We start from the raw sequence: 17,500 nt of genomic DNA, 5'->3' as shown, positions 1-17,500 counted from the left end.
CAGGGGTTCTGGCTTCCATCCCATCCCAGATGGAAGCACCGGAGCACCAGCAGTCAGCCCAGCCCCCCCACATCAGGGATTTGCAATTCCCAGTGAAATCCATGGAATTTGGTCCATTACAGAGGTACGGAGGTAGGAGGAGGAGGAGGAGGAGGAGGAGGAGGAGGAGGACTCAAGCTCTGTGGGTATGGGGGTGGGGGGGGGGCGGACAGTGCATCAGATGAGAATAGCTGTGTGTGTGTGAGATAGAGAGAGTGAGAGAGAGGGGAGTAGCTGTGTGTGTGTGAGATAGAGAGAGTGAGAGAGAGGGGAGTAGCTGTGTGTGTGTGAGATAGAGAGAGTGAGAGAGAGGGGAGGCAGAGAGGGAGAGAAGGAAAGGGAGGAAAGAAACATGTACGTTAATTAGCAGAAGAGCTTCAGAAAATGAAGACTGTTGACTTTTTGCACTGTGTCGTGGGAGAGTTTACTCTGCAGTAGAAAGCTCTGTTTAAAGCCTCCCTCACATCGGTAGCCAGAGTTACAGAGACCCTCCCCTCTGACCTCTGAGATGCCCTCCACATCCCCCTGGTTAGAGTGCAAACACCTCCATCCGTTCTCCACCTCAGAGTCTTAGCTCTGGTCTGTGGTTTAGAAAGCTAACAAGGTTGGGAAACCCTAGTTCCCGAGAGTAAAGGTCTTTTTTTCTTTTTTTTTTAAGTATATTTTTGGGGGGCTTTTATGCCTGTATTGCGGATAGGATAGTGGAGAATGACAGGAAGTGAATGGGAGAGAGAGTCGGGGTGGGATCTGGAAAGGACCATGGGGCGGTAATCGAACCTGGGTCGCCGGTGTACGGTGCAGGTGCCCCAGCCAGTTGCGCCACGGCTGGGGCCGCGAGAGTAAACTTCTTACCATGTATTGGTTCTGCCTGGTCGCTTGTGATTTCACTAATTAGCTTATCTACCCGGCTGAAGTGGTGTGCTAATTAGGTAGCTGCCGGTTTAGTGAATAAATGGATTAAATACATGAAAGGTAAAAGTTTACTTTCTGAAGGCAGATTTTCCATCTCTGGAAGTCAGGCACCAGACTGTTTTTGTCACCCAGGTCTCCTGTTGTCGCTCCAGATCCTTCAGAATGTGTCGTCTCTGTGTCACTTTACCTCAAGCCTTATGTAAACAGGACAGGGACATTTTTTTCCCTATCTCACATCTCTTTGATTCCTGAAGTAAAGCTACCACTCCCCCGCTTCCAACAGGCGCCTGTTTGCTTCAGGCCACGGCTGAAAGTCGAGATGCCGGGATAATCTGCCCTCCCTCGGCTCGCACAAAGCCTCGCGGCTGGGGCAGCATTCATGCCGTCCTGGCAAGCGGTGCCAAGCGCCGAACAGCGGGGCCTTCAGAAATAAGTGTACATTTCAGATTTCACATTGCGTAGAGAAAAAAGAACGGCCAAGGGAGGTGGGTGGGTGTGTGTGTGGGTCAGTGTGAGGGGCAGGGGTGTGGGTGTGCGGCCGGGGAAAGCTGGGTTTACTGGATTGGACCCTGGAGAGGAAGGAAAGTTATTGAAGAGAGAGAGAGAGAGAGAGAGAGAGAGAGAAAGAGAGAGAGAGAGTGAGAGAGAGAGAGAGAAAGAGGCTTTGGGAATAATGAAAGTCACAGTGAATCACACAACAGAGGAAGAAAGTGAAATAAAGAGATGGAGAAAGAGAGAGAGGAAGAGAAAGAGAGAAAGTGAGAGGCAGAGGGAGGGAGAGAGAGAGAGGGAAAGAGAGTAGAAAAGACACAGAGGCTTTGGGAATAATGAAAGTCACAGTGAGCCACAACACTGAAGTACAAAGTGAAATAAATAGATGAGAGAGGGTGGAGTGAGGCAGAGAGAGAGAGAGAGAGAGAGAGAGAGAGATGGGGGGGGTTCTCTGGTAATAATGAAAGTCACAGTGAGACACAGCGCAGAGGTAGAAAGTAAAATAAAGAGATGAGAGAGGATGGGAAAAAGAGAGGCAGAGAGAGAGGGAGAGAGAGAGGAAGGGAGAATGAGAGAGAGAGAGAGAGAGAGAAGCCTTCTCTTTGTTTCGTGCTCCAGCTCATGACAGGAGATTAGCTTTGGCCATGCAGATAGGAGGCCAAGAGGATGATGGGAAACGTCCGGCCCAAAGTCCTTACTCTTGTGACTGTTCCTGACAAATAGCACCGTCAACGCCAGGTCTGTCACAGCATCTGGGAGAAGCAACTTACCCCACTAAAGTTTGCTTAAATCAATGTGTCATCAAGGTTAACTTTACTGAATGTAATCAAACAAATATCACTAATTTGCCCCTGTTGCTATCTCTTTATTACTCCTTTCGGATTGTTAATAACCAAACGTAACAGCTTATTTCCACACAGCATCCGCCAAATGCCTGAATATATTAGCCTGCCTGACTAACTCAGGCTTAGAGTTAACTCCCTTCCAGTGTTGATGAAGTTCAGAGTGTGGCTCGGGTGGCTACAGTAACTCACAGTAACAGCAGGGCTTTGTTAGCGCGGAGGTATGCCTCCCCTCTGCCAGCTGTCCTCATGCATTCCTCCCTGTTTGTCCATGTAAGGAGGGGGTGGGGTGGGTGGCACAGTGCCACGGGGATGGATGGGCGGATGGGTAGACATTCTCCTGACCGTTCAGACAAAATACCGACGCTGTCACCAACTAAGGCCCGCGGCTAATCATTAATGAATTTCATCTGTAATGGAGGACCATAGGATGTTGCCCCTGGAAAAGGTTGTGCAGGAATGCCCTAAAGTGCCATTTCTGACATGTTTTCATATCACAGCTCAGCTGGTCGACTGGAGAGTGGTTTTAAATGACAGATGCGGGGAGTAGAGTGGGGAAGTGGAGTGCTCTGTGTTTTTCTCCCTGAAACTAGGCCATCACACCCCCGGAGTAATGCGGTGTGTGGTTTGAGCGCCACAGAGGGGGGATTGCGTAATGACAGGGGGATGTCTTCATTACACGTCTGGTTTGGGAACAGGCTGAAGCGGGAGCAGCACCTACGCACCTACCGGTGTCTGCTTACAGGGCCAGGGCCGCCATGACAGCTCTCCAGCGGCAGCGCGGGAGGAGAGCGGAGGTGGGAGAAAAGCAAGTCCCCCCTCGTCTCCTATAGCACGCTCACTTACACAGTCACACACACACACACACAGTCACACACACACACACACACACACACACACACACACACACACACACACAGTCACACACACACACAGTCACACACACACACACACACACACACACACACAGTCATACACACACACACAGTCACACACACACACACACACACACACACACACACACACACACACACACACAGTTACACACACACACACACACACACACACACACAGTCACACACACAGTCACACACACACACACACACACAAACCCACCCCCATACAAACAGCCCTGGCATAAATGTATGCTCTCCTTTTCTCCTCCTCTCTGAGTCTTTCACTGTCTCCTCCGTGCACGTTGTTATCGCTCTGTCTCCTGTTCCACTTCCGTCCTCCTCTCAAAAGCCAGGGCTCCAGGAGAGAGGAAGTAAAGACTTAACTGAGTGGCCGAGTGTCTCACCCCATTACCTCCACTTTATGTGCCCTCCCTCCATCCCTCCCTCCATCCCTCCATCCCTTTGCTTTATTTCTCTCTGTCGTTTTTATTGTGCTCGCTGGCTGTTAGCTCGATTAAGTGTAATTGCGGAAGCTAAATTTGTAATTGCTCTATCACGTTGGTTCGTGCGTAGCTTTATCACAGAGTGCTTTTGTGACGGCAGGAAAGGGAACAGTGATAATGCGTCCCTGGGGTTTAAATAGAGTCACTGCCTCTGTGTTGCTGGGAAGGCTGCGGTGTGGTCCTGCTCTTCTCCTCCCTGATACGGCCTGCCTGCCTATGTGCATATGCTCCCATGTAGGTCATTAGTAGATATGGTTATGATCATGGGTGTGCAATGAAGAGGAGAGTGTTAGTTTGTTTGCGTGTGCGTGTGTGTGTGTGTGTGTGTGTGTGTGTGTGTGTGTGTGTGTGTGTGTGTGTGTGTGTCTCTGAGTGTGTGTGTGTGTGAGTGTGTGTGTGTGTGTGTGTGTGTGTCTCTGAGTGTGTGTGTGTGTGAGTGTGTGTGTGTGTGTGTGTGTGTGTGTGTGTGTGTGTGTGTGTGTGTGTGTGTGTGTCTCTGAGTGTGTGTGTGTGTGTGTGAGTGTGTGTGTGTGTGTGTGTGTGTGTCTGAGTGTGTGTGTGTGTGTGTGTGTGTCTCTGAGTGTGTGTGTGTGTGTGTGTGTCTGAGTGTGTGTGTGTGTGTGTGGGTGTGTGTGTGGGTGAGTGTGTGTGTGTGTGTGTGTTTGTGTGTGACATACTGTTTAAGCCCTTATATCTTTACCAGTGTCCTTGCTCTCAATGTATAGATCTGTATGCACACTGTCAAAAAAGTAGCGTTTGTGTTTCTGGCTTGTGTATGTGTGCATCCTTGTGTGATGTGTTTTTTGTGTGTGTGTGAGAGAGAGAGAAAAAGAGAGAGAGAGAGAGAGATAGATGGAGACAAAAAGAGAGAGAGAGAGTTTGTGAATATGTTTGGCGTGTATACATTTGTCTGTGTGAGAAAGACAGAGAGAGGATGTGTGTATGTTTGTGATGGCTTGCAGCACAGTGAGACGTGGGCGAGTGCCAGGCAAACACAGCTGCCCTTAGCGACACACAGCACCAGGTCCGAGCGGAGCAAAAATGCCTACTCAAGACTTTTCTCACAAGGGGTCAAGCGCTCCCACGCAGGGATGAGACCTTGCCAACTCACATACTCACTCTAGTTGTGTGTATGTGTGTGTGTGGATGCTGTTCCCTGGAAAGTGTTGTCTTACTCTAGACGTGTGAATTGATATGGTCCGATTTGGGGTGTGTCCGTGTGTGTGTGTGTGTGTGTGTGTGGGCTATGTGTGTACCTGTGGGAGGTCTGTCAGACACATCTTAATCTTAAGTGAAAACAGATCTGGAAGGCCCTTCAGAAATAAACTTTTTTAGGACAGAAGATACAGAAGAAGAAGATACCCATTGTGTGTGTGTGTGTGTGTGTGTGTGTGTGTGTGTGTGTGTGTGTGTGTGTGTGTGTACTGTACATATCTACACATGTGCATTGGAAGTACCAGCTAACATTAAACCCATATTGAAAGCCCCTGTTGCATATTGTTGTTAACGACCCCCCCCCCCCCCCCCCCACATACACACACACGTCTCTCCTGTGGAATGTGACCACCAAGTCTCCACACACACACACACACACACACACACACACACACACACACACACACACACACACACACACACACACAGACACACACACGTCTCTCCTGTGGAATGTGAGCACCAGGTCTCCACACTCCATTGGTGTTTCAGGAGGGATTTGTCCCAGAATGCTGCGGGAATGCGTCCTTCTGAGTGCTGTAAAAGAAAACACATACACACCCCCATGACACACGCACACACACACACACACACACACAATCACACACACAATCACACACACAAACACACATACATACACAAACACAAACACAAATACACACATATACAAACATACATCCCCTCTACACCCACAAACAAATACGCAACATCTCTGTTATTTGATCAGGGCTAGTCCCCCCAACACACACACACACACACACACACACACACACACACACACACACACACACACACACACACTCCCTACCTCTTCCTCCTTACTTTTGTTTTATGATTTATTTGTGATAGGGTCCCAGTTCAGTTCACCCATTTATTCAGTGTTCCCGCTGTGGGAAGCTCCCCCCCACACACACACACACACAACCCCCCACACACACAACCCCCACAGACAGCTCTGGCTCTGGGATATGAGGGGGAACAGACCTGCCTGGCAGCCTAAATCATTTGTTCATGCTCGCTTTCCACTGCATACCCTATAATCAGATCCAAATCCAAAAAACAAATTCAGGTAAACCGCAGGGGTGTTAATTTGTCATCTCATACTTAAAGTCTTATAATGTTCCCACTTGGTGGTCCTGAAGCTCACATATAGGCCTTGAGGGCATGTGGGTGGTAAATGCAAGTGTCTGTATGGTATATTTCACAGCAGATATCATGAGAAAGATTGTTTTAGTCCCCTTTAAGCAGAGGTCGGCCTTTGCACATAGTTTGTCCGTTTCTGGGCAGTGAGTTTGAGTGGAATGTGGATTTCATTGAGTTTTTTTTATTTATTTATTTTCAACACCCTTGAGTGCATCAGCCCTGAGACTTTTCCTGCTCCGTGTTAACTCACCCACCCGTGCTTCTCTCCTGTCGTAGTCCTGGCGACAGCCTCTGCCCAGGAGCCTGACCACGCCCATGGCTGCACCCATAGCAGCTGTTACCCAGCAACTGGTGACCTGCTGGTGGGCCGAGAGAAGAACCTGAAGGCGTCGTCCACCTGCGGCTCACGGAGGAAAGAGTCCTACTGTATCGTCAGTCACCTGCAGGTGCGAACATCCATCACCAACAGTCCCTCACACACCTTAGCTAATTCTGCAGGAGGCATACCTGTATAAGGTGGCAGATACCACCCTCTCCTCCTCATGACCCCTGTAGTTTAACCTTTGACCTCCATTGCAGGAAGAGAAGAAGTGTTTCCAGTGTGACTCTCGGCGACCCTACGACGCCGTGTACAACACCATCAGCCACCGCATCGACAACGTCATCAGCGCCTTCAAGTCTCACCGCAAAAAGTCCTGGTGGCAGTCTGAGAACGGTGAGGCCAACACAGTCAAACATTGTGAAAGATTTCAGAGAAAGATAGATGTTCCTTAATTGTAACACCGTCTGACTGTGAATACGATTCCCTGAATAGATCACTTTCCTTCACACAAATACAGAATTGATGCATAATCAATCATCAGTCATCATTTATAGTGTGTGGTGTCATTAAGCACACACACACACAACTCTCATAATCTCTATTTCAGTAAATGACTACCATCCCTGAGACCAATCGGGGCCCAGTGGTCGGTGGCATACACCCAACACAGTAAACAAATGAGCTTTATTATTAGCAGGCTAATTTTTGTGCACTATTAATACCACGACCTGCTCAGCCACAGAACCAGGGGAGAGTGAAGGGAGGGACGAGGGACTGAGGATGGACAATAGAATAAAAGGAGAGAAAAAAGATTGTAAATATTGAAAGAACATGCATTGGATAACGCATTGAATGCGTTGAGGCATTAAATGAGTCAAATTTAATTAAATTGAACTAAATTTAAAATCTGTTATCCTCATATAGTTAGTATATGGGCATTCCACTTAAAACTCATTAACATTTCATGAAATAAACGTAGTAACCTCCGCACACACCCAGTGGAAGTTGTTGCATTCGAGTCCTTCTGACTCCCTCGCAGTTTACAGAGGTAAAGGACTGAGTGAGAGCAAATCACAGAGTTTGTGTGGCAGTGCGAGAGAGCACAGTGTTTCTGGAGACCTTTCAAAGGCCACAGATCCACCACATCAGCAAAGCCCCACGCGATCCAGACCAAGACCACGCTACTGCAGATGTACTTAATTACAGACTGTGCTTCACGGTGGCTTAGGAACATGGTGGAGATACCAAGAGCTAGGGAGAGGGAGAGAGAAAGAGAGAGAAAGAGAGAGGGAGAGAAAGATAGAGAGAGAGAGAGAGAGAGAGAAAGAGGGCAAAAAGTAACAGTGAGCTCACTGGATGGAAAAATTCCCTAAATGGCATGATTTCAGTAAATCATCTTTTATTCATATCGCATAGCGATAAAACCCCCTCATTCTTGGTCTCCTAAACAGTGTCCCAGTTTAGGTCTATTTCTGTTAAACAGAGAGGGGGGAATGATGACTTATGAGCTTTGATAATGAGCCCAGCTACAACCTCTCAGTCCCCCACGGACCACGGCCTGCCATATTGGGCCCAATATTAACAGGAAGCGGTCACTATTTTTGCCCGCCGTTGCCATGGCACCTCGTCCGTAGGTCTGAGAATGGAGATCCGGAACAGTGGGCCTCAGACGGTGGCCCTGCACGTGTCCTGCCAGCGGATACTCATTCCGGCCCTTCAACCCCCTGGTCACCCCCCTTCTCAGAGCAATTAACTTTTGTCTGGTGAGCAGTGAGCACATTGCTCTACATAATATAGCCTGCCAAGCACTCAGGCAGGTGCAGACCCCCTTGCATATGCAGTGAGTGTACAGTTAGAGGCCCATGCATATATTCTGCCTTTCTTTGTTGTTTTTGTTGCTCCCTGTTGGACGACTTCCTGTTCCTAAGGACTCTTACAGCGAAGCCAACTGCAGTGCAGTAGTAAAGAGGCAAAAGAGAAAACATTGTGCGAGTGTTTCAGTCCGTTCCCTTTGTCCCTGTGCGCCCACACCCTCCCTCACTCCCTCGCTCCCTCACTCGCTCGCTTCATTCAGTCCGCCCTCTTCCTCTGTTGTGCCTCTGTTTTCCTTCCTATTTAACAGCTCATTATTTAGCTGTGTGTGTGTGTGTGTGTGAGTGTGTGTGTGTGTGTGTGTGTGTGTGCGCGCGTGCATGCGTGCGTCCGTGTGTGTGTGTGTGTGTGTGTGTGTGTGTGTGTGTGAGTGTGTGTGTGTGTGTGTGTGTGTGTGTGTGTGTTATGCACAGTAATTAGCCAAACGCCCTTCTCCACAATAACACTATTTATGGCTACAGAGATTTATTGTCTGTTGGTTTAATATGACATTTGACTTTAGGAGAAAGTGCATGAAATGCATAGTTTTAACTCATGAAAGGTTGTGTTGAGGATGAAAAATGTTCTGTTTTAAGAAGACCCCCCCCCTCCTTCTTTCTCTTTCTCCGTAGTTAATGACCTCTATTTCCAGTTTTTAATGTTTTTTGATGGACCATTGCGTTTGTCTTTCATCACAGATGATCTGAGATCATATGTTATTGGTGTGCTGCTCACTACCAGCCGTGCTGTGTGTTGCTCTGTGATGCCATTCGATGGTGTTTTGAAGCCCTCATCTCAGCTCGCCTCCAGGCGCTGCTTTTGAAACGTCATACTCCCTCTGAGCGGAGGCTCTCTAACACGCAGTCTGTACTCCGAGTTAAGACAGCTTAAAAGGCGCTGCTGGAAATCAGACAGAACAGGAAGATCAATGGAGCGAGCCGGACTTCATGTGATCTTACCCATGAGGCTTTGAGCCATGCTGCAACATGTCAAGTTTACAGGTTCAGCTGTCTTACCACCATAGCTTTGCTTTAAGCAGTGTAAGGTGTTCCTCCCACTTTGTTTGTGGTTAGGGATGAAGTGTTCCATCAAACAGTCCTGCCCTTTGGTAAGGGGAAAGTCCTGTAGGTACGGTGTACTGTGGGCACTCCCACTCTGAGGATAATACTATGATGAGGTGTTTTAAAGTCCAACACTTCCACCTGAGAACTGACTAAAACTACACACTGCTGAAACAGCACAAAAAACAATAATTTGGGCCTGTCTCTCTCTTTCTCTCTCTCTCTGTCTCTATCTCTCTCCTCCATCTTTTTCTCTCCCCTCTTCTTTTCTTTCTGTATTTAGGAAAGTCGGATGTTTACCTCCAGCTTGATCTGGAGGCAGAATTTCACTTTACCCATCTCATCATGACCTTTAAGGTAATGATCAAGGGCAAATGCCATCTGAAACATCTCTATATGTGAAATTGAATCCAGTAACATAATACAGTTCCACATGCACAATAATACAACTGGTCTGAAAGCTTCTCTCTGCCCTTAACTTCACCCTTATCTCTTTATCCAGACGTTCCGTCCAGCTGCCATGCTGATTGAGCGCTCGGCAGATTTTGGACGCACCTGGCAGGTGTATCGTTACTTTGCGTACGACTGCGCCTCCAAATTCCCAGGGATACCCCAGGGTCCTCTGCGCAAGGTGGATGATGTCATCTGCGAGTCACGCTACTCCGACATCGAGCCGTCTACGGAGGGCGAGGTGGGGATTAAAGAGGAGCAATGAAAGATATTATCCCAGAGATGAGCTCCAGAAGTCACTCTGGAATGGATGCCAAGTGTAAACTGGCCCAAATCAGTGCCAGATGAGGACCAGATGAGTCCATTACTAACTGAGCTGAATTGATAAAATGCCAGTAAAATGAAGTTTTCTTTTCGATCTAACTTATCTTTTAACACTATGTTTTTTTCATTAGGAAATATGACTGACACATAACAAAAGTATAGTTCTGCTCAAGATATTGTTAAAAAATATATTGTTAATAAAACTCTTTATCCTTTAACATTTTAAGTGGATATGGCAGTAAGACAGCTTATAAAATAATGCAGCCCATTATCATTACAGTCAATAAGTATAGCAGCCAGAATAAACTGAGCTTGTTCTTGTGCTGGCTAGAAAAACAATGTGTCTGTATTTTTGATGAGCTGTGGCTACAGTTAGCATCCACATAGTCAAGTTGCTTCGTTAAGTTTAGCACTCCACCAAGTTTTTCTCGTTCTGAGAACCTAAGGTGAAACAACTCATGTCGCTTGTTCTTGTGTGCAGGTAATCTTCAGAGTCCTCGAGCCCGCGATCAGAATTGAGGACCCCTACAGTCCAACCATTCAAAGTGAGTGCAATTGACATGGGAAGCAGCCAAAATGGCAGGCAAGGCATGACAGATAGATAGATAGATAGATAGATAGATAGATAGATAGATACTTTATTGATCCTCAAGGGGAAATTCAAGACACAAATGATGAATAGAAGAAATATACAAATGAATTAAAAACACAGAGAACTTGAAATGCTCACATTACACATAATTGCAGGGCTTAAGATTCTTAGACATAGTATGGGACTATTATAAATAATTTATACATTTTTTATATTATAAATAACTTTCTAATATGGTCAGGCCCAGAAATATTCCTTGCTCAAAGAAAAGCCCTGCTTTTTTGGCACTCTATTACTCACAAAAGAGTGATAGAGTGCCAGTATTAGGTTTTGTCCCCCTGGGTTCAGGGGTGCTGGGCAGGGACGGAATGAGAGGAACAACAGCTGCTTTCTCCCACTCAATCTGTCCCCCCTGTTTTATTTGCACTGGCATGGCTTCACTGTGTTTCCCAGAAACAACATGAGCAACCTTTTCCCTGCTAAAACAGGGACGCACACTAAGTAGGGCGTCCTCTAAACCGCAGAACTTCAGCGCAGGTTATCAGTGATTACCCTCATGTGTCACAAAATACTCCCTCCCGCTCAGATCTGGGGACAGACAGTACGTTGGATAGGAAACTTGTAGTCAAGTAATGTTTACAAGGCTACACAGACTTATACATAAACTAAAATAAAAAATACTTCAACACCCCTAAACTAATAAAAGGGGTGTTGAAGTATCAAGGAGTAGCATTTATAAAAATGTGAAGCAATATTCCTGTCTTCATGTAACAAGTATTATATGCGTATTACTGTAAGTAAGGGGTATGCGAGGCTCAGAGGAATGTCTATCCGTTGCTGTCACGGTAGGATATGAGGTTTGTGAACACATGTTCGGCACCTTCGACCCAGGCCAGGTGCTCCAGTCAGTTATGGAGTGTAAACACAAATGAGTCTCCCACTGTTTCTCCTTTGTGTTCCTGCCTGCCGGGGTGAGTGGAAACAGCAGGGTATATGGGAGTGGAGTCGGAGCGGAGTGACAGAAGGCTCTCGTTACTGTTGCTGGCAGATTCACACACACATACACACACACACACACAGACACAGACACAGACACACACACACATACACACACACATACACACATACACACATACACACACACACCGTCTGTGATCTCGTGGAGTGGTGTCAACTGATGTCTGGCTGTCTGGGGTAAAAGGATGTGCATGTGGTGTCTCAAATCAGACAAGGTCCAGAGAACAGAGACTCCCACTGTGTGAGCTGAAGAATGCCCTCAGATAAGACCGCAGGAGCCTAGATACGCCCGTGGGTTTCAGGTGCTGGGATGGCTCTCACTATCCAGCGCTACACTCTGGGGGCATGAACATGGTAGATCACAAACATGCCGCCAGAGTGTAACGCTAAAAATCTATAGAATCTCAATCACCGATTGTTTTTTTTTTTGTTTTTTTTCATACTGACAGTACTCGTGACCTAAAGAAACGGAGATCTATGTGATAAATCACCGGATTTCTCCTTTAAGCCTCTAGGTCTCTCACTGTCAGGTTTTCTTTTTGTACTCATCCACCCCTAGCCTGACGAGCCAAGATAGGGCTAATCCAGGCTAATCCACCCCTGCTATTTTTGTTTGTTTGTTTGTTTGTTTGTGTGTTTTGTTTGTTTTTCTCAACTATGCTGTATCCATGCATGCAACCTTTGCTCCCCGTAGTGAACACATTGTGAAAGGAATATCCTACTTTTTTCCTCCTACAGATGTAAAAACAGGGAGGAGATAGAGTGGAAACTTTGTGTCGTATGCAAACACACTCTTGCTCCAGTGCCTTGCTGTCTTAAGTGGCACACATTTGTCCATGCAAGCAAAGTCTGTTTCCCCTTGTAAACACATTTAAAAAAAAAAGGATCCTTGATACAAACGTAATAAAATGGAGGGGACGTGTGGAAAGCTTCTTCCGTATCCAAACACACTCTCGCTCCTCTGGGTCCCTTTCTCAAGTGACTCACTTGAAACAGTATCTTTTTCCATATGGATAGATGGGGGTAGGAAGATTGATTTCCTGAAAAATAACAAGCAAAGTGCATTCTCGTTGGCTCAGGCGGTCGTATTGTGTTCCCGTGGTGTGTTTTGGGCAGAGGGTGTTTTTTCCGCAGCAGGAGTGGATGTGAGGAGTGGGTGTGTGGATTGATTCCACACCATCCGTCTGTCTCCCACATTCCGCTCAGGCCACAGTCCCTGAACAGCTGTGCTGCAACAAGGAGAAAGTGCACAGTAGCTGGAACATCTCCGCCACGCTCGTAGAGCTATAGAGGAACCCCACACTTAAAGAGCCTCCATGTACACACACACACACACACACACACACATATACGGACACACACACACACACACACACATATACGGACACACACACACACACACACACATATACGGACACACACACACACACACACACACACACACACACACACACACACACACATTTATGGACACACACATCTACGGACACACACAAATACGCACACACGTACACACACACACACACACACACACACACACACACACACACAAACGGATACACACACACACACACACACACACACATGGGAATCACATGCACTCATCCACACATGCTTGCTGTTACGCACACACACCCATGAATATCATAGGCACACTTGAGGGTCCATGCACACACAAACACACACTCATACATCCTCATAATCACCCTCCTGATTTCTTGTTGCTGTTCTACAACGCTCCGCTCCATTACTCCCTGTCTCCGGCGTGATCCCGGGTGAACTGGGAATCCGCTGGTCAGCCTCTCACGCTCGGCTGACCGTGACTTCCTCCCGCCGGGGTAGCGTCCAGGTCAGGCCCGACCCCGAGCAGAGAGGAGACGGGGGATAGGGGGGGCATCAGGTGGGGTTGGGTTGCATCTCACAGGGTTGTGTTGGGCTAGCTGGCTGAGTGTGTGATAGGGGGGGCATCAGGTGGGGTTGGGTTGCATCTCACAGGGTTGTGTTGGGCTAGCTGGCTGAGTGTGTGATAGGGGGGGCATCAGGTGGGGTTGGGTTGCATCTCACAGGGTTGTGTTGGGCTAGCTGGCTGAGTGTGTGATAGGGGGGGCATCAGGTGGGGTTGGGTTGCATCTCACAGGGTTGTGTTGGGCTAGCTGGCTGAGTGTGTGATAGTGCTGATTGGGAAATCTCAGTTTGAACGATAGAGCAATGCAAACAACCCCCACTCCCATTCCCAATGCAAACAACGCTGCCATTCATAATCTCAAACAGTAACTTGAGACTAAAACATGGAGCTGTCAGTTTATGGAAATAGGGTCACAGTTCTTTGGCCCCCTCGGTAAGGCTTGTTGCTCAGCAGAGTTTGGGACGACTTGATCAGGTTTAGTTGTATGGTCTTTGAAGTGTTTGTGGAGTAGCCTGATTTCATTAGCCGCTCTCTAGTCCTAGGCTGGTTGGCCTTTGATCTGGCTGCCTTTGAAATCTACCAAGGCACAACACTGTCCGGCCCTTGCATCTTCAATTGAATTAATAATCTCAGTCGTGTTGCACCGGAAGGTAATGTCTGGCCAAAAAATCAGATTCAGATCTATAGAATCTCAATCACCGATTGTTTTTTTTTTTGTTTTTTTTCATACTGACAGTACTCGTGACCTAAAGAAACGGAGATCTATGTGATAAATCACCGGATTTCTCCTTTAAGCCTCTAGGTCTCTCACTGTCAGGTTTTCTTTTTGTACTCATCCACCCCTAGCCTGACGAGCCAAGATAGGGCTAATCCAGGCTAATCCACCCCTGCTATTTTTGTTTGTTTGTTTGTTTGTTTGTGTGTTTTGTTTGTTTTTCTCAACTATGCTGTATCCATGCATGCAACCTTTGCTCCCCGTAGTGAACACATTGTGAAAGGAATATCCTACTTTTTTCCTCCTACAGATGTAAAAACAGGGAGGAGATAGAGTGGAAACTTTGTGTCGTATGCAAACACACTCTTGCTCCAGTGCCTTGCTGTCTTAAGTGGCACACATTTGTCCATGCAAGCAAAGTCTGTTTCCCCTTGTAAACACATTTAAAAAAAAAAGGATCCTTGATACAAACGTAATAAAATGGAGGGGACGTGTGGAAAGCTTCTTCCGTATCCAAACACACTCTCGCTCCTCTGGGTCCCTTTCTCAAGTGACTCACTTGAAACAGTATCTTTTTCCATATGGATAGATGGGGGTAGGAAGATTGATTTCCTGAAAAATAACAAGCAAAGTGCATTCTCGTTGGCTCAGGCGGTCGTATTGTGTTCCCGTGGTGTGTTTTGGGCAGAGGGTGTTTTTTCCGCAGCAGGAGTGGATGTGAGGAGTGGGTGTGTGGATTGATTCCACACCATCCGTCTGTCTCCCACATTCCGCTCAGGCCACAGTCCCTGAACAGCTGTGCTGCAACAAGGAGAAAGTGCACAGTAGCTGGAACATCTCCGCCACGCTCGTAGAGCTATAGAGGAACCCCACACTTAAAGAGCCTCCATGTACACACACACACACACACACACACACATATACGGACACACACACACACACACACACATATACGGACACACACACACACACACACACATATACGGACACACACACACACACACACACACACACACACACACACACACACACACATTTATGGACACACACATCTACGGACACACACAAATACGCACACACGTACACACACACACACACACACACACACACACACACACACACAAACGGATACACACACACACACACACACACACACATGGGAATCACATGCACTCATCCACACATGCTTGCTGTTACGCACACACACCCATGAATATCATAGGCACACTTGAGGGTCCATGCACACACAAACACACACTCATACATCCTCATAATCACCCTCCTGATTTCTTGTTGCTGTTCTACAACGCTCCGCTCCATTACTCCCTGTCTCCGGCGTGATCCCGGGTGAACTGGGAATCCGCTGGTCAGCCTCTCACGCTCGGCTGACCGTGACTTCCTCCCGCCGGGGTAGCGTCCAGGTCAGGCCCGACCCCGAGCAGAGAGGAGACGGGGGATAGGGGGGGCATCAGGTGGGGTTGGGTTGCATCTCACAGGGTTGTGTTGGGCTAGCTGGCTGAGTGTGTGATAGGGGGGGCATCAGGTGGGGTTGGGTTGCATCTCACAGGGTTGTGTTGGGCTAGCTGGCTGAGTGTGTGATAGGGGGGGCATCAGGTGGGGTTGGGTTGCATCTCACAGGGTTGTGTTGGGCTAGCTGGCTGAGTGTGTGATAGGGGGGGCATCAGGTGGGGTTGGGTTGCATCTCACAGGGTTGTGTTGGGCTAGCTGGCTGAGTGTGTGATAGTGCTGATTGGGAAATCTCAGTTTGAACGATAGAGCAATGCAAACAACCCCCACTCCCATTCCCAATGCAAACAACGCTGCCATTCATAATCTCAAACAGTAACTTGAGACTAAAACATGGAGCTGTCAGTTTATGGAAATAGGGTCACAGTTCTTTGGCCCCCTCGGTAAGGCTTGTTGCTCAGCAGAGTTTGGGACGACTTGATCAGGTTTAGTTGTATGGTCTTTGAAGTGTTTGTGGAGTAGCCTGATTTCATTAGCCGCTCTCTAGTCCTAGGCTGGTTGGCCTTTGATCTGGCTGCCTTTGAAATCTACCAAGGCACAACACTGTCCGGCCCTTGCATCTTCAATTGAATTAATAATCTCAGTCGTGTTGCACCGGAAGGTAATGTCTGGCCAAAAAATCAGATTCAGAAGACACAATTTGACCTTGCGTTCTTTTTCTCTTTACAGATCAGTTGAAGATCACAAATCTGCGCGTGAACTTCACGGATCTGCACACTCTGGGCGACGACCTGCTGGACTCGCGCGTGGAGATCAAAGAGAAGTACTACTACGCCGTCTATGAGCTGGTCGTCCGTGGCAACTGCTTCTGCTATGGCCACGCCTCAGAGTGTGCCCCCATTACTGGGATCAAGAATAACATTGAAGGCATGGTGAGTCTGACAGATATATGGGCAAGACAGATTATTAGGCATAAAGTAAGATTTCCTGGAGTCAGGAAGTCAGATCAGGTTGTGCTTCCTTTCACCCCATGTTAGATGGGCGTAATTGATCAAGCATGTCTGCCTTTGAAGACATGGTTTATGGTCCATTCAGGATCCTCTCTCATTCCCTGTAAAGAAAACAGAAATTATATTTGTTGTGTACAATGACTTGTGCTGCTTCATTGCCAGTGTTTTATAGTAAGGCACAGTGGCTATAATGTTTCTTTTTTTGCCCCAGGTGCACGGGAGGTGTGTGTGCAACCACAACACCAAGGGGCTTAACTGTGAGCAGTGTGACGACTTCCATAACGACTTGCCTTGGAGACCAGCCGAGGGCCGCAACACCCACGCCTGCAAGAGTGAGGAAACACGCACTGATGAGCGCTTCATATTTATGATGTTGTCAGAGTGTGATATGATAGCTACAGTAATAGTTAGTGACAGTGTAATGTATTATAGTATGTTAGTTGTTCAATAATTAGCTGTAGTATAGGTTATATATGGTTCCTGTAGTGGCAGAATTTGTCAATCTCTTCTACTGTAGATCAATGGCATTCAGTGTGTATAATGTGAGTTACTGTACCTCACTCTTTTCCCAGAATGCAACTGTAATGGCCACTCATCCGAGTGCCACTTTGACATGGCAGTGTATCTGGCCACCGGGAACGTTAGTGGTGGTGTCTGTGACAACTGCCTCCACAACACCATGGGCCGCAACTGTGAGATGTGCAAACCCTTCTACTACAAGGACCAGACCAAAGACATCAGGC

At 47.4% G+C, this 17,500-nt stretch overlaps 1 protein-coding gene across 2 annotated transcripts in view; it reads left to right on the top strand.

Annotated features, from left to right (window-relative positions):
- Positions 1–17,500, top strand: part of lamb2 (laminin, beta 2 (laminin S)) — a 47,779-nt gene that overhangs the window by 8,296 nt on the left and 21,983 nt on the right. For both annotated transcript variants that reach the window (XM_042098608.1, XM_042098607.1), the window contains exons 3-10: positions 6,319–6,488; positions 6,622–6,757; positions 9,560–9,633; positions 9,779–9,967; positions 10,532–10,595; positions 16,477–16,679; positions 16,969–17,089; positions 17,330–17,500. The exon at positions 17,330–17,500 is cut by the window's right edge and continues 18 nt beyond it. In XM_042098608.1, the coding sequence (XP_041954542.1) occupies positions 6,319–6,488; positions 6,622–6,757; positions 9,560–9,633; positions 9,779–9,967; positions 10,532–10,595; positions 16,477–16,679; positions 16,969–17,089; positions 17,330–17,500 (1,128 nt within the window). The remainder of the gene's footprint in view (positions 1–6,318; positions 6,489–6,621; positions 6,758–9,559; positions 9,634–9,778; positions 9,968–10,531; positions 10,596–16,476; positions 16,680–16,968; positions 17,090–17,329) is intronic.

Source organism: Alosa sapidissima, chromosome 7, assembly GCF_018492685.1.
Source record: "Alosa sapidissima isolate fAloSap1 chromosome 7, fAloSap1.pri, whole genome shotgun sequence".
NCBI classification, from domain to species: domain Eukaryota; kingdom Metazoa; phylum Chordata; class Actinopteri; order Clupeiformes; family Clupeidae; genus Alosa; species Alosa sapidissima.
The sequence above is the reverse complement of the archived record's forward strand: the minus strand, read 5'-3'. Positions and strand labels throughout refer to the sequence as shown.